This window comes from Anopheles merus, chromosome 3L (genome assembly GCF_017562075.2).
Source record: "Anopheles merus strain MAF chromosome 3L, AmerM5.1, whole genome shotgun sequence".
NCBI classification, from domain to species: domain Eukaryota; kingdom Metazoa; phylum Arthropoda; class Insecta; order Diptera; family Culicidae; genus Anopheles; species Anopheles merus.
In genome coordinates, this window is record NC_054085.1 from 11400113 (window position 1) to 11422858 (window position 22746).

Below are 22746 nucleotides of genomic sequence, written 5' to 3' on the forward strand. Positions count from 1 at the left end.
CTCACGACATGCAGGAAATTACTTTTGTTCAGCCAGGTTATGGGTAAGAGTTGTGCCAAATGTTCCTCAAGATTAATCCTTTCCCTATTTTCCCATTGCCCTTCTGAAATGTTTTGCTGATCACTCGCGAATGGTAGTAACTCCACTGATCCTGCCGTTTGAATTTGGGGAAGAAGCGTTCGACACGGGCAGCACGGCGTCGGTCAGCTGTATCATTACGAAGGGAGACGTGCCGATCGACATCGGTTGGTCGTTTAATGGGCGCCGACTAGCGGCAAACGATGCAATCATGATCACCAATGGTGGACCACGCGTTTCCATATTGTCGATCGATGCGGTAGACTCACGACACGCCGGCAACTACACCTGCCACGCGAGCAACCGTGCTGGTAGCACCAAGCACACGGCAGAGTTGCAGGTTATGGGTAAGATCTGCTGAGTTTCCCTCTTCAATAATTCCTGCCCCCGTTTTGGTTTCCTCCTTCCTATTCTGCGTGATCTCGGAAGTCGTTCCGATCGTATTTCCGTTCGAATTTGGTGACGAAGCGTACGATACGGGCAGCACGGTTTCGGTAAGCTGTATCGTAACCAAGGGTGACGCCCCGATCGACATCAGCTGGAAGTTCAACGGACGCCGACTGTCTTCCAACGACGGTGTGTTGATCAGTCCAAGTGGCAACAAAATCTCAATCCTTTCCATCGAATCAGTACTTTCCAAGCAGGCCGGTAACTACACGTGTAGTGCACGCAATCAGGCAGGAACTGCCGAGCATACGTCGCAGCTGCGAGTGATAAGTAAGAAGGGGGTGGTTTGTGTCAGATAGCTAAGATGTGCACTTTTCTTTCCTTCCTTCTGTTCTCATTTTGTCCACTCGAACCGAATAGCCATTCCTATCATTCTGCCGTTTGAATTTGGCGACGAACCGTTCGACACTGGCAGCACGGCGTCGGTCAGCTGTATCGTTACGAAGGGTGACACACCGATCGACATTAGCTGGCTGTACAACGGACGTAGAATTGCGACGAACGATGGTATTTTGATCATGAGAAGTGGTCACAAGGCTAGCATGCTGACGATCGAGTCGGTACAGTCTCGGCATGCCGGGAACTATACCTGCCACGCGGCAAACAGGGCTGGCGAAGTGACGCACACGTCACTATTGCAAGTTATGGGTTTGTGGTGAATTTCTGCTATAAGTTGCTGTTCTCCAAGAATTAAATCCTTCTCCAAATTGTCCTATTTCACCATTCCACTTCGTTGTTCCCTTCTGTACAAGTTCTGCCTGTGATTCTGCCGTTTGAGTTTGGTGAGGAAGCGCTGGATGAGGCGAGTATGGCAACGGTGAACTGTGCTGTCACAAAAGGGGACACTCCGCTCAGCTTCAGTTGGTTGTTCAATGGACAGGATGTAGTGTTAGGTGACTCCGGTATACTCGTGTCGAAGAGTGGTCAGCGCATCAGTATGCTAACGATCGAGTCCGTCCAATCGTACCATGCTGGAAATTATACGTGCATGGCGAAAAACGTTGCCGGACAGGCGAACCATACGTCCGAGCTGAAGGTGATAGGTAAAGTGTTATTTGGGAAATAGCTTCAATGTGTGTGTGTCCAAACATCTTCTGTTGAAATTAGAAATTTCCATCCTATTCCTACGTCTCCTCGTTCTGTACTCCCTTTGTAAAAGTGAAACCTCTGATAATGCCGTTCGAGTTTGGTGAGGAACCGTTCGATATGCTTACCACGTCTACGGTAAGCTGTGCGGTGATCAAGGGTGATACACCGATCGAAATCAACTGGATGTTCGGTGGGGAAACGTTAGGCACGGAGGATGGCATTTCGATTAGCAAGTCGGGGCCAAAAATGAGCATTCTGTACATCGAGTCGGTACAGCCGCGACACGCTGGAAGGTACACGTGCGTTGCGCGGAATAAGGCGGGCTTCGCTGAGCATAGTTCCGAGCTGAAAGTTATAGGTTAGAACGTACTTTCTCATTACTTTAAACTTCCTGTCCGTTTTCCCTTTCACACACTCCTGCTCCCTGTCTAAGTTGTGCCGGTGTTGCTTCCGTTCGAGTTCGGTGATGAGCCGGCCGATGTGCTCAGTACGACGATGGTCAGTTGTGCGGTGGCGAAAGGAGACACGCCGCTCGCGATAGAGTGGTTGTTCCAGGGACGTAAGATTGAGGCGAGCAGCGAAATATCGATTACGAAAAGTGGGCAAAAGATCAGTATGCTATCGATCGAAACGGTACAGCCGAGGCACGCCGGTAACTACACGTGTCTGGCCACCAATCGAGCCGGCTCGGTGGAACACACTTCGGAGTTGAAAGTGATTGGTAATTGTCTTGGAGAGAGCTGGTTTTGAAATAATTATTATGTATCCTATTTCCTACTGAAGAAAATGCTCTGTCAGCTTACCTAATCTCCTTTGTCTACACTTAACTCCTAAGTTCCGCCTATACTACTACCGTTTGATTTCGGGGAAGAACCGGCAGACGTGCAGAGTACAACGTCGGTAAACTGTGCCGTCGCAAAAGGTGATCCACCTATCGAAATCAATTGGATGTTTAATGGTAGCAAATTGTTCACTTCGGATGGAATCCTAATCACAAAGAGTGGTCAAAAGATTAGCTTTCTATCGATAGAATCAGTCCAAGCTCGGCATGCCGGTAACTACACATGTGTCGCTAAGAATCGTGCTGGATTCGCTGAACACACCTCAGAGTTAAAAGTGATGGGTAATGCTTTTTTGATCCTTCAAGATATAATATCTTCCCGTTTGTTTATATCCTCTCCAAAGTTCCTCCCATTCTGCTTCCGTTCGATTTTGGAGAAGAACCGGTAGATGTTCACAGCACCACATCTGTTACCTGCGCGGTAGCAAAGGGTGATCCGCCGATCGAAATCAACTGGCTGTTTAACGGTAGCAAACTGTTTACCTCAGATGGCATCTTGATCACCAAGAGTGGTCAAAAGATTAGCTTTCTGTCGATAGAATCGGTACAGGCACGTCACGCTGGCAACTACACCTGCGTTGCAAGGAATCGTGCTGGTTTTGCTGAGCATACGTCAGAATTAAAAGTTATGGGTAACTGGCATTTGTATTTCTTGAGTGTAATATCTTCCCGTCGATTTATTTATCCCATCCAAAGTACCTCCCATTCTACTTCCGTTCGATTTTGGAGAAGATCCTGTAGATGTTCAGAGTACTACAACGGTTAGCTGTGCTGTCGCAAAGGGTGATCCACCGATCGAAATCAACTGGATGTTTAATGGTAGCAAATTGTTCACATCTGATGGAATTCTAATCACGAAAAGTGGCCAAAAGATTAGCTTTCTGTCGATCGAGTCGGTACAAGCACGGCATGCCGGTAATTACACTTGTGTCGCAAGAAACCGCGCAGGATTCGCGGAACATACGTCAGAGCTAAAAGTGATCGGTAAATAATCAGCCTTGGTGCATGTCGAGTAATGTTTTTCTGCATTCCTGTTCAAATCCTTCCCGAAAGTCCCTCCCATTCTACTTCCGTTCGAATTTGGCGATGAACCAGCGGATATGGCTAGCACCACTACCATCAGCTGTGCCGTCGCGAAGGGTGACACACCGATCGAGATCAGTTGGATGTTTGATGATAGCATGATATTCTCGAATGATGGTATATTGATCACGAAAAGTGGTCAGAAGATTAGTATCCTCTCGATCGAATCTGTGCAACCGCGCCATGCCGGGAACTATACGTGTATCGCTAGAAACAGGGCCGGCACAGCGGAGCACACCTCGGAGTTGAAGGTGATCGGTAATGTGCTCTCTCTCGCTTATAAAGTACGAATTTTGCTGCTTATTTTGGGTTTCAATTCCAACCATATTTTCCTTATATCCTGTGTCAAAAATTATCTGCTTCTTCGTTTTAAACTTCCCAAAGTTCCTCCGATACTTCTGCCGTTTGAGTTCGGCGAAGAACCCTCGGACATACACAGCACAACGACGGTGAGTTGTGCCGTCGCGAAGGGTGACACACCGATCGAGATCAACTGGATGTTTAATGGTAGCAAAATCTTCTCCAACGATGGTATTACGATCACGAAAAGTGGCCAGAAAATGAGCTTGCTTTATATTGAGTCAGTACAGGCACGCCATGCTGGCAACTACACCTGTGTCGCTCGCAATAAGGCAGGCTTTGTGGAGCACACGTCTGAGCTGAAAGTGATTGGTAGGAGTGAAGATCGTTTGAATATGATAGTTTGTAAACCCCTTCTTTGTTACCTTTGCCTGTATTTCCAACGAAAAAACCTTCCTTTCTACTGAATGTGGTCCTTCTTCTTCTCTGGTTTCGCAAGTCACGCCAATCATAATGCCGTTCGAGTTTGGGGATGAACCGTTTGATATCTACAGCACCACTACGGTGTCGTGCGCTGTTACGAAAGGTGATTCACCGATCGAATTAATCTGGTTGTTTAACGACTACCGGCTGCGTACTAGTGACGGTGTGCTGATCACAAGCAATGGGCAAAAGATAAGCTTCCTCTCGATCGAATCCGTACAGCCGCGCCATGCCGGGAACTATACGTGCATTGCAAAGAATCGTGCTGGCGAGGCGCAGCATTCTTCCGAGCTGAAGGTTATGGGTTAGTTTGTGGGAGTTTGTTTTAGTTTTTACGTTACATTTCGTATGCTTTTTTGCTGTTTTAATGCCTTTCCTCATGTCTCCAGTCATTCCAATTATTATGCCGTTCGATTTTGGTGAGGATCCGTTCGATATCTACTCCACGGCGACAGCGACTTGTGCCGTTACGAAGGGTGATTCTCCGATCGAGATCAGTTGGTACTTCAACTCTTATCGGTTGCGCACGAATGATGGTGTTCTGATCACACCTGGCGGGCAGCGAGTTAGTATGCTCTCGATAGAATCGGTACAGCCGCGACATGCGGGAAATTATACATGCATTGCGAAGAATCCTGCTGGATCGGCGGAGCATTCTGCCGAGTTAATGGTGATGGGTGAGCGTGGGATTTGATCTATGCCTATATTTGAAGTCCTATGATTCCTTTTCCAACTGTGAACCTATTCTACTGACAGGAACAAAAATTTGAAGGTTACAATGTGGTCATGTCTTCTTCAGTACTTCCCATTATATTGCCATTTGAGTTTGGTGAGGAACCGTTCGATATCTACAGCGCTACGACCGTCAGTTGTGCGGTTACAAAGGGTGATTCTCCGATCGAGATCAGTTGGTATTTCAATTCTTATCGACTTTATACTAATGATGGCATACTGATCACACCTGGCGGTCAGAGAGTAAGTGTCCTTACGATAGAATCGGTACAACCAAGACATGCGGGAAACTATACATGCATTGCGAAAAATCCTGCTGGATCGGCGGAACATTCTGCCGAGTTGATGGTGATGGGTGAGCGTGGGATTTGATCTAAGCCTATATTTGAATTTCCTATGATTCCTTTTCCAACTGTGAACCTATTCTACTGACAGCAACAATAGTTTGAAGGTTACAATGTGTCATGTCTTCTTCAGTACTTCCCATTATATTGCCATTTGAGTTTGGTGAGGAACCGTTCGATATCTACAGCGCTACGACCGTCAGTTGTGCGGTTACAAAGGGTGATTCTCCAATAGAAATCAGTTGGTACTTCAACTCTTATCGTCTTCACACCAACGACGGCATACTGATCACACCTGGTGGCCAAAGAGTCAGTATGCTTACTATCGAATCAGTACAGCCGCGACACGCAGGAAACTATACCTGTATTGCGAAGAATCCTGCTGGTTCGGCGGAGCATTCTGCTGAGTTGATGGTTATGGGTGAGCGGGGGATACATAATTTAACCTTATTTTTAATATTTCCTTCAAAAATCCTTTACCAAACTCCTCTCCTGATGGGAACAAGACTTAAAAATGTGATATTACGTACATTATGTAATGTTTTCTATAGTACTGCCCATCATTTTACCATTTGAGTTCGGTGAGGAACCGTTCGACATCTACAGTGCTACTACCGTTAGTTGCGCCGTCACGAAGGGGGATCTTCCCATCACTATTGCTTGGTTATTCAACGATCGTCAAATTCATAGTGGAGATGGAGTGTTGATTACAAACAGTGGACATAGAATTAGTATTCTGTCGATAGAATCAGTTCAGCCTCGACACGCAGGAAACTATAGCTGTGTAGCTAACAATAAGGCTGGTAGTGCGGAGTACTCCTCCATTCTAAATGTGATGGGTTAGTCGTGCGGTGGCATAAATATTTATTCTGAATGCTTATTAAAATCCTCGCCTCTCTCTCTACTAAAAGTACAACCAATTTCCACTACCATTCGTTCCTCCGTCGTAAGTTCTACCGATAATACATCCGTTTGAGTTTGGTGAGGAACCGTTCGATATCTACAGCGCGGTAACAATTAGCTGCACCGTCACGAAGGGTGATTTACCGATCAACATTACTTGGACGTTCAACGGACAGGCTATTCTGACGGGTGAAAGTATGTCGATAACGAGAAGTGGTCAGCGAAGTAGTCTACTGTCGATCGAATCTGTGCAACCGTGGCACGCTGGGAACTATACCTGTGCTGCACGCAACGCAGCCGGAACGGTCGAACACAGCTCGGAGCTTGTAGTGATAGGTTTATCAAGATGTTCTATAGTACATCTCTTCTATCTTAAAGCTTACCTTCCAATGTCTCTAACCTTTCTACTCCTGTATATCCACAAATTCGCTTTATGTTTTTAACTAGTTGTCCCCTACATTATGCCGTTCGAGTTTGGAGATGAACCGTTCGATACGTCCAGCATGACGACGGTTAGCTGTGCGGTTACGAAGGGTGATATGCCGATCGAAATTGTTTGGTCGTTCAATGGACAGCCACTATACACGGATGGTGACAGTGGGGTCATCATAACGAAGAGTGGCCATCGCGTCAGTATGCTGACGATCGAATCAGTCAGTTCGCAGCACGCCGGCAACTACACCTGTCTGGCCCGTAACAAGGCCGGCGAGGTGCGCCATGTCTCGCAGCTGAAGGTGTTAGGTTGGGTTCGATGTGTTCTAGTAGAATTAATTGCCTTTCTATCCCAACCCCCCGTTTGTTCCCTTTTCGCTTAGTACCTCCCTCGATTACACCGTTTTTCTTTGGAGAGGAACCACTCAACTCGGGCGAAAGCACTGCAGTAAATTGTATGGTATTTAAGGGTGATGCACCTTTAGAGATTCGTTGGTACATGAACGGTAATCAACTGCCGACGAACGAGAATGGTGTCATTATTGGGCGCGTTTCTGAGCGACTAAGCTCGCTCAGCATCGATCCGATCGGTTACTTCAATAGGGGGACCTACGAATGTCGGGTTAAAAATCGCGCCGGCGAAGCGTTCTACTCTGCGGAGCTTGTCATTAATGGTATGATTGGTCGTTTTTCCTGCTATATCTAATCCTCTTTCCCTATGTTTCCATAATTCCCGGTTCTGGTAGTGGTACCCACAATCATGCAGTTTAGCTTTGGCGAGGAGATCCTCAACACGGGCGACAGTGTTGCGGTCAACTGTATGGTAGTGAAGGGTGACTCTCCGTTAGAAATTCGTTGGTATTTGAACAACGTCCCAATTTCGTCGGAAAATGAAGGCATCGTGGTAGTGAAGCTGTCAGAAAAGCTTAGTTCCCTCAGCATAAACGCAATCGAACCGCAGCATCGTGGGCTGTACGAGTGTCGGGTGAAGAACAAAGCTGGAGAAGCGTCCTCTAACGCTGAGTTGATTATTAATGGTTTGTTTCGTTGAAGTCCTTTATTTTAGTAATTTCCTTTGTTTTTTTTATCCCAACTGCTCCATTTCATTGAAAAGCTCTGCCAGTCATTAATCCCTTCCACTTTGAGGAGCATGTCGATTCGGAGGAAAGCGTTCAAGTTACTTGCCACGCCTCCAAAGGTGATCTGCCGATCGAGATTAGCTGGCAGTTTAATGGGCGCCCGATACGCATCAGTTCCAACATTGAAATTACCTCGATCGGTAAACGGTCCAGCTCGCTCAACATCCCGTCCGTTGGTGCGGACCATTCGGGGGTGTACACTTGTATTGCGAAAAATGTTGCTGGCAGTCGGAATCAGTCTGCCGAACTGTTTGTTAACGGTACGGTGTTGGGAGGCTAAACTTTAACTGCGCTAAGTCTGCATGTTGCATCTTTTACATGTCCATGTTCTATTAAATGCATGACCTTGTTTCCATTCCATTTGATTTGAAGTATTATTTTTAATTCAATCCCTTTGATGTCGGTGAGTAGTGCTGCCGAAAATATTTCCCTTCTCGTTCGGCGAGGACCCATCGCACATAGACAGCTTCGTGACGGTACAGTGCGCTGCGACGGTAGGTGATCTGCCGATCGATATCGAATGGCTGCACGATGGGCAGCTCGTGTCGAGATCGAACGATTACGGCATTTCGATCGTGCACTCCGGTCGGCGCGTCAGTACACTGACGATCGAGTCGATCCGGGACCATCATGCTGGCAACTACACCTGTCGGGCCAAGAATCAGGCAGGCACGGTCGAGCAGAGTACCCAGCTGATCATCAATGGTTTGTGGCGTGATTTTGCTCCAGTATCTTATGCATTTCCTCCCTCTTTTCTTTACTTCTATCTCTCTCTACATCTCCTAATGGGGCCTGGTGTTGGACAGTTCCTCCCAAAATATTCCCCTTCAGTTTTGGCGATGATCCGATGAACGAGGGCGACTCGGGTTCGGTTCAGTGTAATGTACCATCGGGTGATTTGCCGATCGGTATTCGCTGGTATTTTAATGGTGCTGTGATCGAGGATCTGGCCACCACGATCACCAACATTGGCAAGCGGGCGAAGGTGCTGACGATCGACTCGGTCGCGGCACGGCACGCGGGCAACTACACCTGCGAGGCGTCGAATCTGGCCAATGTCGTACATTACAGTGCCTCGCTGGTAGTAAATGGTAATATACCATCAGACACTCTTATATCTTCCTTTCTTTTTACTCCTTTTCATTCCAATTTACCTGTGCAAGTTCCACCCAAAATTGTTCCGTTCAGTTTCGGCGAGGAGACGATGAACTCGGGCGATTCGGGCTCGGTTCAGTGCAATGTGCTCTCCGGAGACTTTCCACTTTCGATCCGGTGGTACTTCAATGGGTATCTGATAGATGATCATACGGTTACGATCACCAGCATTGGCAAGCGGCTGAGTGTGCTGAACATTGACTCTGTACACGGGCGACATGCCGGGAATTATACGTGCGAGGCCCAAAACAAGGCGGACACGGTGTCCTACACCACGGAGCTGCTCGTGAATGGTTTGCTTTTTAGTTGTTTTCGTGGCTAAAATATTAGTTTTATGGTTTGCTATATCCTGATCTATTTCCTCGAGATTTCTCTTTTGCATTCTGTAAAGTTCTTTTGGTTATGGAACGCCTCCAATGGCTGAAGATCCTAGATTGATGCTCCAGAATATCTTTAATAATTACATATGCCATTGTAATTGCTGTCTGAGCGCTTAATCCTTTCGTTGTTGAATCTTCCAGTTCCGCCCAAAATAGCACCTTTTACCTTCGGTGATGAACCCCTAAACTATGGCGATTCAGCTCTTATCTACTGTAGTATTACGTCTGGAGATTTCCCGATTAAAATCCAGTGGTATCTCAATGAGGTGGCCGTTGATCAGTTGGACCCGTTCTACAACATTAACCAGGCTGACTTTGGCAAGAAAGCCAAGGCTCTATCGATTGACGGTGTGAACGAGCGGCACGTTGGAAACTACACGTGTCGTGCGACAAACCAAGCGGAAGTGACCACCTTTTCAGCGGTGTTAAATGTTAACGGTCAGGATCCGTGTGAAGACGTCTTTCATGTTGATTACTGTCCCTCTATCCCTATTCCTTTATTGTCTTTAGAGTTTGAATTTGATTTTCGTGTTTTGTGTTCATTTGAAAGCTCCTCCAAAGATTGCTCCTTTTGTGTTTGGCGAAGACGCGCTTAATTACGGCGATTCTGCATCTGTCCAGTGTAGTGTAATATCTGGCGATATGCCCATCATGATTGAGTGGTTGTTTAACAATGCTTCCATATCGAAGGCGTCCTTTAGCGACAGCGTGAACATTGCGGACTTTGGCAAGCGTACTAAAGCACTCGCCATAGACGGTGTCGATGAGCGGTATGCAGGCAACTACACTTGCCGTGCCACTAACAGGGCCAGCTCGACCTACCATACGGCGGAGCTTATTGTGAACGGTTTGTAGCAATCCCAAGCAACTCTACTAACAGTGCTTTTCCTTTCTGCGTTTTTGATTTGTTTGTCTTCCCTTCAATCCCCGTTGAAACCTTCTGTCGGGATATAGTGCCACCGAAAATTCTACCCTTTAGCTTCGGTGCCGATCCGATGAACTATGGCGAATCGGCCTCGATACAGTGCAGCGTCATCTCGGGCGACTTTCCGATGACGATCGATTGGCTGTATGAGGGGCGCCCGATCAGTACGATCGACAGTCTGCATGGGATAACGGCGCTGGCGTTTGGGAAGCGTGCCAAAGCGCTCAGCATTGATGGGATTGCGGGCAGTCATGCGGGCAACTACACCTGTCGTGCCACCAATGATGCCGGTGTTGCCGAACATACCGAGCAGTTGATTGTGAACGGTAGTAGACACTAACTCCTCTTCTGTATTTTTTTGTTGCTTCCATTCCTTTTTTTGTAGTTCCTCCTAAAATATCGCTTATAAATACGGGAGAAAATCCAACGTTTGTTGATGAGTTCTTCCAGATCATCTGCACGGTGGTGCATGGTGATCTGCCCGTCGACTTTGTGTGGCTGTTCAATGGTGAGGTGAACCTTCACTCCAAGCACGTGCCGGGCGTCCGGATCGAAACGAGAAAGCGGGGCAGCACGCTAAGCATTGAGGCGGTTCGTGGTGCTCATGCTGGGAACTATAGCTGCCAGGCTACGAATGAGGCAGCGTCGACCATCGCTACCGTCGAGCTGATCGTAAAGGGTTAGTTGGGTTATCTGTGGGTGATCGTCGTTCAGTGCCATCGCGGCGACTTGTATTAGGATTTTCCCTGTATCGCCCGTCTCCTGGTATTCCTGTTTTCAGCGCTCCATTTAAAGATTAAAATGGAATTACAATGCCTATCAAAAAGAAGATCCTCTTGGTACAACGAACTTATTGAAGTCTAGATTTCAGGGACATTGCCCCATTATAACGTCGTTGGCTTTTCTTCTCTCTCTGCCGCATCAAGTGCTTTCGAACTCCTTTCAAAACATTCCCACTGATCCCTGTTCCCATCCTGCTCAGAAAGCACTTCTCTTCGCTGCCTAAATGTCTGACGGTAGGGCGAACTTGGGGCCTTCCCATTACCCTTGAACTGTCCCATATCCTTATCCTATCCCATCTTTTATGGTTTGTAGTAATGAGCACATTTCGAATGTGTTTCTCGGCGTATTCTGCGCCCTTACGCTCGAGAACACACATTCGCAACAGTGCCGAGTAGTGCATGCAACTCCTAAACATCCTCACCTCCCTTTTTAAGTTGTCCCATTTATTGCTTTCTTGCACTAAACGTGTGACCCACAAGGCTCTTAGTTTGGGAAATCATGCTGGTTGTCGATGGATGTCAAGTAACTTGTGGGGACAAGATCCTTAAACACAAAGTAATTTGCATTTTCCTTGTAAAGGCGCTTGTGCAAAGAAATGCAATACAACATTGACAACCTTAATGTATCTTCTGAAAATGAAAATCCCAAACTAATGAGCGTGGGAAGAAAAGTAGTACAAATTCTAATGATCTTATATCTTTCTCCGGGCGATATCCGCGTTGTCCTGATCTGTCTTATGACTTGATGCAACAGTACCTCCGAGATGGATTCTTGAACCAACTGACAAGGCTTTCGCTCAGGGATCAAACGCCAAGGTCGAATGTAAAGCCGATGGTTTCCCGAAGCCGCAGGTCACCTGGAAGAAAGCAGTGGGTAAGTAGCAGCGCAAACAGTGCCTAAAGATTTGACCTTAATGAACTCCAAACTCTATTACAGGAGACACTCCCGGAGAGTACAAGGACCTACGATCGAACGACTCAAGCATCCGTGTTGAGGAAGGCTCGCTTTTCATTCAGAACATCCAAAAGTCGAACGAAGGCTACTACCTGTGCGAAGCAATCAACGGCATCGGCTCGGGACTGAGCGCAGTCACACTGATCACGGTTCAAGCGCCGCCAGAGTTTGTCGAGAAGCTACGCAACCAAACCGCTCGCCGTGGTGAACCGTCCGTACTGCAGTGTGAAGCGAAGGGTGAGAAACCAATTGGCATCCTGTGGAACATGAACAACATTCGCCTGGACCCAAAGTCCGACAACCGGTACACGATTCGCGAGGAAATTCTACCCAACGGTGTCACCTCCAGCCTGTCGATCAAGCGCACGGAGCGTAGCGATTCGGCACTGTTTACCTGCATGGCCACGAACGCGTTCGGTAGCGACGACACGAGCATCAACATGATCATCCAGGAAGTGCCAGAGATGCCGTACGCACTGAAGGTGCTGGACAAATCGGGTCGCACCGTGCAGCTGAGCTGGGCCAAACCGTATGATGGAAACTCACCGCTGAAGCGCTACATCATCGAGTTCAAGCGTTCGCGCGGCTCGTGGGAAAACGATATTGATCGGGTGATTGTGCCGGGTGACACGAACGAGGCGCAGGTACAGAAGCTAAGCCCGGCCACCACGTACAACATTCGTATTGTGGCAGAGAACGAAATCGGTGTGTCGGATCCATCGGATGTGGTAACGATCATTACGGCGGAAGAGGCACCGTCCGGTAAGCCGCAAGCAATCAAGGTGGAAGCGATCAATCAGGCGACACTGCGCGTCAGCTGGAAGGCACCGCCGCGCGCCGAATGGAACGGTGACATTCTGGGATACTATGTGGGATATAAGCAGACATCGCTGAACACGTTGTACGTGTACGAAACGGTCAACTACTCGCCGGAAGGTGGAGAAGGCAAGGAGCACAGTCTGGAGATTAACAATCTGAAAACGTACACACAGTATTCGATCGTGATTCAGGCGTTTAACAAGGTTGGCGCTGGCCCGATGAGTGACGAAGAGAAGCAGTACACGGCAGAAGGAACGCCCGACCAGCCACCAAGCGATACGATGTGCACCACGCTAACCTCGCAGACGATTCGCGTGTCCTGGGTAAGCCCACCGCTAGAGTCGGCGAACGGTGTCATCAAGGGATACAAGGTGGTGTACGCACCGAGCGATCTGTGGAACAACGACAAGAACAAGGACTACAAGAAGACGGCATCGAGCGATACGGTGCTACACGGGCTGAAGAAGTACACCAACTACACGATGCAGGTGCTGGCGACCACTTCGGGCGGCGACGGTGTGCGCAGTGCGCCGATCCACTGTCAAACGGAACAGGACGTGCCGGAAGCACCGACCGCAGTGAAGGCGCTGGTAATGTCGGAAGGATCGATTTTCGTTTCGTGGCAACCACCGGCACAGCCCAACGGACTGATCCTTCAGTACACCGTGTACATCAAGAGCGGCGATCAAGAACCGAAGAGCTTCAAGGTACCATCGTACCAGATCAACTACGAAGCGTCCGGGCTGGAGAAGAATCAAAAGTACGAATTCTGGGTAACGGCGTCCACCACGATCGGGGAGGGTCAGTCCTCGAAAACGCTTTCCGCCATGCCGAGCGATAAGGTCCCGGCCAAGATTGCATCGTTCGATGACAAGTTTACCGCTACTTTCAAGGAGGACGCTAAGCTGCCATGCCTGGCCGTGGGATCTCCGGCGCCGGAAATTACCTGGAAGATCAAGGGCGTAGAGTTTGTGCCGAACGAACGCATCCGTCAGCTGCCGGAAGGTTCGCTGTTCATCAAGGACGTCATTCGCCAGGATGCGGGTGATTACACATGTACGGCGGAGAATTCCATCGCCAAGGATTCGATTACGCACCGACTGATTGTGCTTGCGCCACCACAGTCGCCCCAGCTTACGCTTACCGCAACGACGACCGATTCGCTCTCGGTGAAGCTGAAGCCGCACGAATCGGACACTGCCCCGCTGCAGGGCTACACGCTGCACTACAAGCCCGAGTTTGGCGAATGGGAAACGATCGATGTGGCGCTGGAAGCACCGAAGTACACGATCGAAAAGCTGTACTGTGGCTCACGCTATCAGGTGTACGCGACCGCGTACAACTCGATCGGTGCCGGTGAACCGTCCGACATACTGAACACGCGCACGAAGGGCTCGAAACCGTTGCTGCCGGAAAAGTCTCGCTTTATTGAAGTTTCGTCCAACTCCATTACGCTGCATCTGCCCGCGTGGAAGGATGGTGGCTGCCGCATGTCGCACTTTGTCGTTGAACACAAGAAGAAGTACGTGTGCGGGCTGATTTATTTGTTGAACAACGGTTTAATATGCTCTTACATTTTAGGGATCAAATTGACTGGAACCAGATCTCGAACAACGTCAAGCCGGGTGGTAACTTTGTGGTACTGGATTTGGAACCGGCCACCTGGTACAATCTTCGCGTGACCGCTCACAATAACGCTGGATTTACTGTAGCGGAGTATGAGTTCGCTACTCTCACCATTACCGGAGGTAAGGTTTTAAGTTTATTTTAATTAATGCTTTGTTATGTGACGAACAAAAAAAATAAGGGTAGGATTATTATTGCTTATTTTTATGTTTAGTAAAATATGCTTCATCGATCAATTAATAATCATAATGATGATAAGCTACATCACATTTAAATATTTACATATTGTAAGATAGCATATTCTTCAGCATCTATTTGGTCGTCATATTTTATTATTTGCCAAATTGTTTTGAAATATGATTTCCTTTTCCTTTCTTCATCATTCATACTATATTTTGCTGAAAGTTACAAATCAAAAAACGACTTGCGCGGTTGCTTAAACATTTATTAAATATCAAAATTCAATGCGACTCGTTTGAACATATTGGCTATTGGTTGGTTAAGATGAAAGGTAAAACAAATAAGTTGTCTTTATTTGATTTCTGTTTGTTTTGTCATACTTTTTACGTTTCAGCTTATTCATTGTTCATTTTATCATGTAATTTAAATTATATTACTTTCATTCAACATTTACATCAAATATCTCTGAAACAACCATCAGAAAGTTACTGGAGCGAACGAAACCACCCGAATTGCGTTTAATTTTATCGTTAAGAGAGAGATTCGATAGTAATTGAAATACAGTACACATTGTCTTTGCATCAGTGAAAAGTTCCACTTACACACATCATTCAATAATAATTGTTATTGTTTGTTGTGTATAATGTAAGCTTTAAGATAACCGAGGCTTAATAGAAAAATATTTAGTATAACAATATCCAGAACTATCTGTTATCATGAATTTTGTTGCTAATAAGCCGACAAATCCATATCATGGAAAATAAGACACTTCACTAACACTGTTGTGCAAAATTTGGTTAGATTATAAACGATTATTAATCCGCAATGATTGATATGTTTTCCCTTGTGTAAAATAACGCACATAAACACACACATTCACACATGTTTTTTGAACATTTTAAAGTAGTTTATAGTTGATGTTAGTTTTCAATTATTGTTTCTTATCCCCTCAATGTCAGTCAAGTCATAGAGATTAACGCAAAAAGGTTATACAGAACCGAAAAGTTAATTTATTTTAATTTTGTTTTGTTGTGCCGTACGCAAACGTTGAAAGTTAAAATCTACTTTACCGGATGAAGATATTTTTATTCATTTAGTTTATTCGCAATCATCTTCATCTTTATTCACACTTACAGCCTATAAACTGGAGTGCGTGCGCATAAGCACATCTCCCTTTTGCATTTTTGTAGTAGTTTAAATGTTTTTTACTCCATAATACGTATGCAATATCAAGGCACGACTTACTTGTTACCAGTTCTCAGCACACTTTCCTCATAAGCTTGACTTGTTGTTTTTTTATAAACTGTTAAACCACTTTTTTGTGTTAGCCCCGTTGTAGTTGTTAATAGAATTTTTTATAGCTGTTTTTTTATGGTTACTTTTATTCGTTGCTGTCGTTAACTGTATGCCTTGCCAAAACAATAGTTTCCTTTTCGAAACGAAACAAAAGGAACATTATGTTCTAATCGCGCAACAAACCAATAGAGCGTTGCTCAAGATCAGGAACGCAATTGAGTGTACGTCCCTTTCTATGCGTATCGGAATGTAAGAGGAATGTTTACGTCTAACGAAAAGAGAACAGGTGATCTATATTTTCCATTTTCAATCGTTCAAATAATTGTTCGAATGGGTTTGTAGTGTGATCTTGTTAAAAATCTAAACCAAAACGTTTAAGTGTTAAACTGTTACGCGCGCAAGCCTCCAAGAAGAGAACCAAACTATTAATGCAATCTCCCCCATTCAATCTCTCTTTCTTCTTCTCTTTCTGATTGGTTGTTTCAGGGACAATCGCACCCACACGCGATATACCCGAGCTAACGGCTGAGGACACGATCCGTATCATCCTTTCCAATTTGAACTTAGTAGTGCCAGTCGTAGCCGCTTTACTTGTTATTATCATTGCGATTATTGTTATCTGTATACTGCGTAGCAAAGGCAACACTAACAAAGGTATACTGATGTTGGAACATCTTCTTTTTTCTCTCTTTTTTCTCTTTCTCCGTTCTTGTTTTTCCTTTTCATAAATATGCGTATAATTTACTTTATATTTGTGGCTAACTATCTATTCGGGCGATTCTATCAATATAAAAAAAAACGCCATTTTAAATCTGTGAAATGGTTATCTTGTGGGTTATTTTCGAACATTGAAACGATACAAACAATAATCATGAAACGCAGGAACGGTTGCGCCCATTTTTGGATCTGTACAGCCCGGTACCATCTACCCGCCGTGGATTCCGCACTGGATCGATCTGAACGTGATGGTACCACTGATCGCAACCGTGATCGTGGTGGCGGTAGGCGTACTAGTGATCTGTGTAGCCATTTCCCGGCGCCGAGACGACGATCCCCGATGCGGACCGAAGGATGTATACTGTAGGTTACTTTATTGGCATTATTGTTTGTATCGTTCTAACCCAGTGGTTTCGGTGTTCTGTGGGGAGTGAGTTTTCGCGTAAACTTTAGTTTTACAAACGAAACCGCTCCTTATTGACACACCCATTAAACCACCAGTGTGACAGAATCGATCCCCGATCTAGATACTTAGCGATAGGGTTAATTGTATTGTCGAATAATATGTACTACTTTTACCTCACATCTGCTCAATGACACTCCATCGCGAAGACGATGTCGTGTACAATCAGTCGATGGGACCGGCGGGAGCCGCCACACTGGACAAGCGACGACCGGACATCCGCGATGAGCTGGGTTACATTGCACCGCCGAACCGCAAGCTGCCACCGGTACCGGGCTCGAACTACAACACCTGCGACCGAGTTAAGCGCGGAACTGTCATAAGTGAGTATGGGGAAAGGGTAAATGGGGGGTTGAGGGGCAGTTTTATCTAGGGTTGAGGCTCGGTTGTGGAAACGCGGCTTTGCTGCTTAGCTTTTAATACCGTAATACATTACGCAAATCAGCAGTAATCGTAAGTATGGTTTAGTGAACGACACCGAAGGAAATGAAACAATGGAGTAACTGTGTTAGTATTTTGTAATCTTTTAAGTGTGTAGATGTCATCTATCTTTGTATTCGTCTCGACGTTTTAGTTACTCTTCAATTATTTGTTTCTACTTCCGCTTCCAGTAATTCTCCATGTGTCGTTTGGGTGTCATCTGATTTAGTCTTTAGTACTTAGTTAGTAAACAGTTTGACAAGTAGATGGCGCTACAGTCATATGATATAACAAGTGTCTTCAAGGCTTTAATTTAATAAAGGCAAGATTTAATCTGAGTAGCTTAGTCTCAAGACTATTTAAAAAGTTTTTTATTCAGGAGGGACCGTATTGCTTTGCCGTATTGCTTAAAAAAGTGCCCTATTGTTAGTATCTAAATACTAATATCTAAAGACTTGTATCTCTCAGATTTCAAGATCTCAAACGTCAGCTAGTAAATAATTGGTGAGAGATGTAGTAATGAAAAAGAGTACCATCTACTCTTTCAAACTGGATACTACTATTGGATGACGCTCTTAGCGGACTGTAAACTGTGTGGCTTTCTTTTTTCTTTGCATCTGAGCCGCTTATTATGCCGTTTTGTTTTTGCTTTACATTCGCTGCGCTAAAATTAAATTTCTTTCGTGATCTGCTGTGAATCATTTCTTACAAAATCATCCACTAGCATCGCGCTGTTATGATTTTCCATCGTCCATAAATTTGAATATAATTTGTATTGTGTCAAATTAGGCCATAATCCTTCCATAAAATCCAACCATACCACTTGGGACCCGCGCCGTCCGTTGTACGAAGAACTGAAGAAAGCGCCGCCACCACTGCCCAGACGTTTCAACCATCCGCCGGCGTGCTATGGTAAAGTTGTTTTACACTGTTCCGATTGTTTTAGTTTTATGTTTTGGTTCTAAGTCACTTTAAAGTACTTCTTCTCTCGAGATCACGAAGTTGTATTATTAGATATGAATTGGCACATTTTGGTTTGAAGTTTTTTTTTCCATCCTTCTTAATTTAACCCTTATCATGCTTGCTATGTAACATTATGATCTATTTGTCAATCTTACCTAGATTACACGTGTTTAAACCTATCTTTCTATCTCTCTTCTTAAATGTATAACACAACTTAACCAATTGGACTTTTTATTACAAAATTCAAATTTCACCGTTTGATTACAATAAAAAATAAAACTATCTACTAACTCACTCGGCGTACTAAAGATAAGGGTAAGGTGTACATCAATTGGATTTCTCTTGTGTGAGTGTGCGTGTGATTACTAACGATTTGCAAAACTGTAATGTTTGGGGTTTGCTCTACTAACAAACCGTACCTTGTGAGTGGTTTCATTTTATTTATATTATTTAATTTAAATTTTCATATTTTTGCGCGGCGCTTCCAAAGGCATGGAAGATGAGATCTGCCCGTACGCCACGTTCCATCTGCTTGGATTCCGGGAGGAGATGGACCCGACCAAGGCGATGAACTTCCAAACCTTCCCGCACCAGAACGGTATGGGCGGCCCGGGACACATGGGAACGATGGGATCGAGCATGGCGATGCAGGTGCCCAGCCACGTCCACTCGCGGTCCGGCTCGCAGTCGATGGTAAAGTATAGCGCAGCCAACTTGCTCGAGAAAGCGTCGCCCATTTGCTCACTGCTAGAATGATGAGTTCGTAACGTTTTCAGCCACGTCAGAATCGCTATGCCCGCAAGAACAGCCAGGGTGGCCAGAGCAGCATCTACACCCCGGCACCGGAGTATGACGATCCGGCCAACTGCGCGGAGGAAGATCAATACGTAAGGAGGAATTTTAAGCTACTATTCGTAATTTGAAATGTGGGTTCATGTTGTCTTTTTTCTATATTTTATTATCTGTAGCGACGTTACACACGCATCAACTCGCAAGGCGGCTCGCTGTACTGTGGCCCCGGACCCGAATACGACGATCCGGCCAACTGTGCTCCGGAGGATGACCAGTACGGTTCGCAGTACGGTGGCAACTATGGCACACCGTACGAGCACTACGGCTCGCGGGGATCGGTCGGACGCCGTAGCGTTGGCTCGCCGGAACCGCCACCACCGCCACCACGCAACCACGATACGAGCAACTCGTCCTTCAACGACTCCAAGGAAAGCAACGAAATCTCCGAAGCCGAGTGCGATCGCGACAATGGGCCGCGTGGAAACTATGGAGGTAAGTAAAGCAGATATAACAAAAATGGTTCCGTTCTTAGGGATGAAAATAAGAGAAAAAACGTTAGCACAAGAATGCCAAAGCTAAGATGCTACTGCAATATGAAGAATAATCCGTACACGTTTCGAGATCCTGCTCTAATGCTCGTTTTGTTTAAATTTTTCATATCTCTTCTGCCGGGTTTTTCGACACCAAACCAATGCCAAATTGCAATTGATTCAACCCCCCTTCCCTTATCGGTGACACGATTTGCAGAACCGTCTGAGGGTGAGTTGCCGGCGTTGTTAGTTGTGCCTGCAAACGTTACTTCACCAGTTTTGTATGCGCATATTCTCCCCCCTCTCATAACCTCACGGATTCGTCAATCGTTCATAACCTTTTTGTGCTCATATACTACATGTTTGCATCATCCGTCACCATTCACTCACATACATTCTATGATTAGCAAACATTTTTTATAGCGAAAGTACCTATTATATTATCAGGAGCATCATTGTACCTTACGATTTCATGTTCATGGCTCATTTTTGTTGCAAGTTAGTTGGTTTGTTTTAACTTGTTTCCAACGATCTGTTACAAGTTATTCAAATTCAAAGCCATTTTGATAGCAAAAATCTCTTATTTTACCCAGTTGATTTAATTGTGGCTATATTTAACATGTACTCATCATGTGAGCTGCTAACTAAAAGCCTGGCTATGCCTAACTAAACCTAAATCCTTTACATAGATGCATGGAAATTCCCAAGCATTCCTTACATATTTGTGTTCTAAAGTAGAGAGCACCGTCATACTTTTGTCAATGACCTTCATTCGAAGGCAGGACTACATGGAGTATGATGAATCGAAGGTCATTTTTTATTTTATTTACTACCAGCAAGAAATTAATACACTAAAGTCTCCAGAATTGTGACATCAAGTGACGCTCTTTGATAGGAACTCAGATCAAACGAAAGCGTGACCTAAAATAGATTAAATTGGCAGAGAGATGGCTCTGTTAAAATAATTTTGCACCAACCGTGTGCAGCAATTTCATGTCGTTTACTCACTTCATACTCATGTTCATGTTTACCAAACTCTCAGTGTTAACAAACCTTTCCGATACAGTAATTATGTTTTAATTGCATCCCCCCTATTCTTTGCATGCATTTGCGTTTCATGTGTAGTGATAATGCATAATAATGTTCGTGCGAGTGTGTGTTTAGCAGATAAGTTTCGATTTTTTTTATTAACTCCTACGCTAATTTATAGAAATTATAATTGATAACATTGTTTGGCCTAATGTCCCCGGTTCGAGATCATTCTAACCATTCTAGAACGGCGCATATTCATGCATATCTTCAAAACTGCTGAATCTTATTCGCTTATTTTTTTTCTTTTCTCAAACATACTTCATATTTTATGATTTTTTTTCTTTCTTTTTTATATTGTCTGTGCTCGTCCACAAAAAAAAACCCGTACTCGTCTTCTCATTTTGTAAACCAAAACAATGTTATTAAAATCGAAAACAGCTTCATCGAAATCCAACGATGCTATTAATGGTGACGAAACAGAGAAGTTGTTGAAAAGGTAATTATGTGTTTTATGTTTGTGGGTGGGGAAAGAGGGTGTTTTGTGGTGGATTACGTAGATTAACTTGTGTGATATAATTTTTTGGGGTATCGCTAGTATCGTATAAGTTGCATGGTCATACAAACAAAAGATGGTTCCATTCTCGTTGGCTTCTTCTGGGTATACGGTAATGTGTGTGTGCGTGTTTTGTGCATTAACAAACAATCTAAAATTTCTAATGCATTAGGCATAGATTTTAAAGGACTTTCATTTGTCACTAATTGTGTAAGTATTGCAGGGTGATTTGAATACCGCATAGCAACAAATTTTACTGTTTTTTTTTTTTGCAAATTTTATAATCTTTCTTTGTTTTATTTGATAGCATTTGTTATGAAGCATTTTAACGTTTTTTTAAATTTACTTTCCTAGACGTGTTTGTGTTTTGTTAATATATTAAAAATCTGAGAAAAAAGTGTCACTTGTGGAAAAGCACTTTGTTTTTGTAGTTCGAATTGTTGCAGATTTATTGAATGATTGCGATAACTTAATTTTTTTTACAAGAGAATGTATATTCCTTTTGTACAAAATAAAGGTTGAATACGAGAATAATCGTCGAAACACGAAAAAAAAACAACACCAAAATAGAGAAACATATCAAACAGCACATCGTTTCCTGTACGAAGAAACAACACATAAGGATATGTGATAGCGCTTAAGTCGGTTGTGCAGTGCCCTATTGCTAACTAAATCATATCCTTAGAATGTACTAATATTTGTATTTTTGTTCTTCCAAATTTTCCCCCACCAAAAACGCAACCCGCCGCGGCTACTCCAGAAACGAAGTCAAACCCAAGTACACCAAACAAACAGCAGCCTCCGGTAGCACAGGACTCACAGCCTACGATACTATGGCAGTGTAATCTGTAAGCCCGCCCTGTGAACGCACACGTGAAGGCATAACGCTTCTTCACACCTTCGTCAGCCAGCCAAGCAACAATTGATGGAAGGTAAAAAAGACCGAAGCAAACATCTGTAGTGTGAAGATTGCTGTATCATCCTAGGAGAAGTGTATGATGATGATGAAAACGATACTGTAATCTACGTATCAACACGGTGACGTTTTTGTCAAGCAGAACGAGTCAGGGGCAGAACGCACGAATTTAGCGCATTTACGTTAATTTATATACATATATCAGGAAAAAGCCCACTTTTAACGTGCTAAAACTCCCCACACCCCCCGTCAGTCAGTCAGTTAGTCAGTTATTGAACGAAACCTTTCACCGTGTATTCGTGCTTATATGTGTCCTGTGTACTGTGTCCTATATACGTTTTGGTAAGTGTGGTTTTTACGCAAACGATCAC

The 22746-nt window shown here is 44.8% G+C and overlaps 1 protein-coding gene across 50 annotated transcripts in view; it reads left to right on the plus strand.

Annotated features, from left to right (window-relative positions):
* LOC121600178 (Down syndrome cell adhesion molecule-like protein Dscam2) overlaps window positions 1-22746 on the plus strand; it is a 54542-nt gene extending 31796 nt beyond the window's left edge. For 21 of the 50 annotated variants that reach the window (XM_041928558.1, XM_041928548.1, XM_041928528.1 and 18 more), the window contains exons 11-22: window positions 11868-11987; window positions 12051-14409; window positions 14469-14635; window positions 16872-17069; window positions 17319-17492; window positions 18379-18501; window positions 19043-19245; window positions 19329-19439; window positions 19521-19836; window positions 20092-20103; window positions 21345-21402; window positions 22220-22746. In XM_041928558.1, coding sequence (XP_041784492.1) covers window positions 11868-11987; window positions 12051-14409; window positions 14469-14635; window positions 16872-17069; window positions 17319-17492; window positions 18379-18501; window positions 19043-19245; window positions 19329-19439; window positions 19521-19836; window positions 20092-20103; window positions 21345-21402; window positions 22220-22304 — 3926 coding nt within the window. In that variant the 3' untranslated portion in view covers window positions 22305-22746. Of the gene's footprint in view, window positions 1-137; window positions 426-885; window positions 1174-1277; window positions 1569-2799; window positions 3088-3151; window positions 3440-3922; window positions 4211-5120; window positions 5409-6747; window positions 7042-7115; window positions 7407-7478; window positions 7770-8282; window positions 8577-9547; window positions 9845-11867; window positions 11988-12050; window positions 14410-14468; window positions 14636-16475; window positions 16644-16871; window positions 17070-17318; window positions 17493-18378; window positions 18502-19042; window positions 19246-19328; window positions 19440-19520; window positions 19837-20091; window positions 20104-21344; window positions 21403-22219 lie in introns of all 50 variants that reach the window. The other 29 variants (XM_041928572.1, XM_041928575.1, XM_041928570.1 and 26 more) reach the window with 19 other exon arrangements.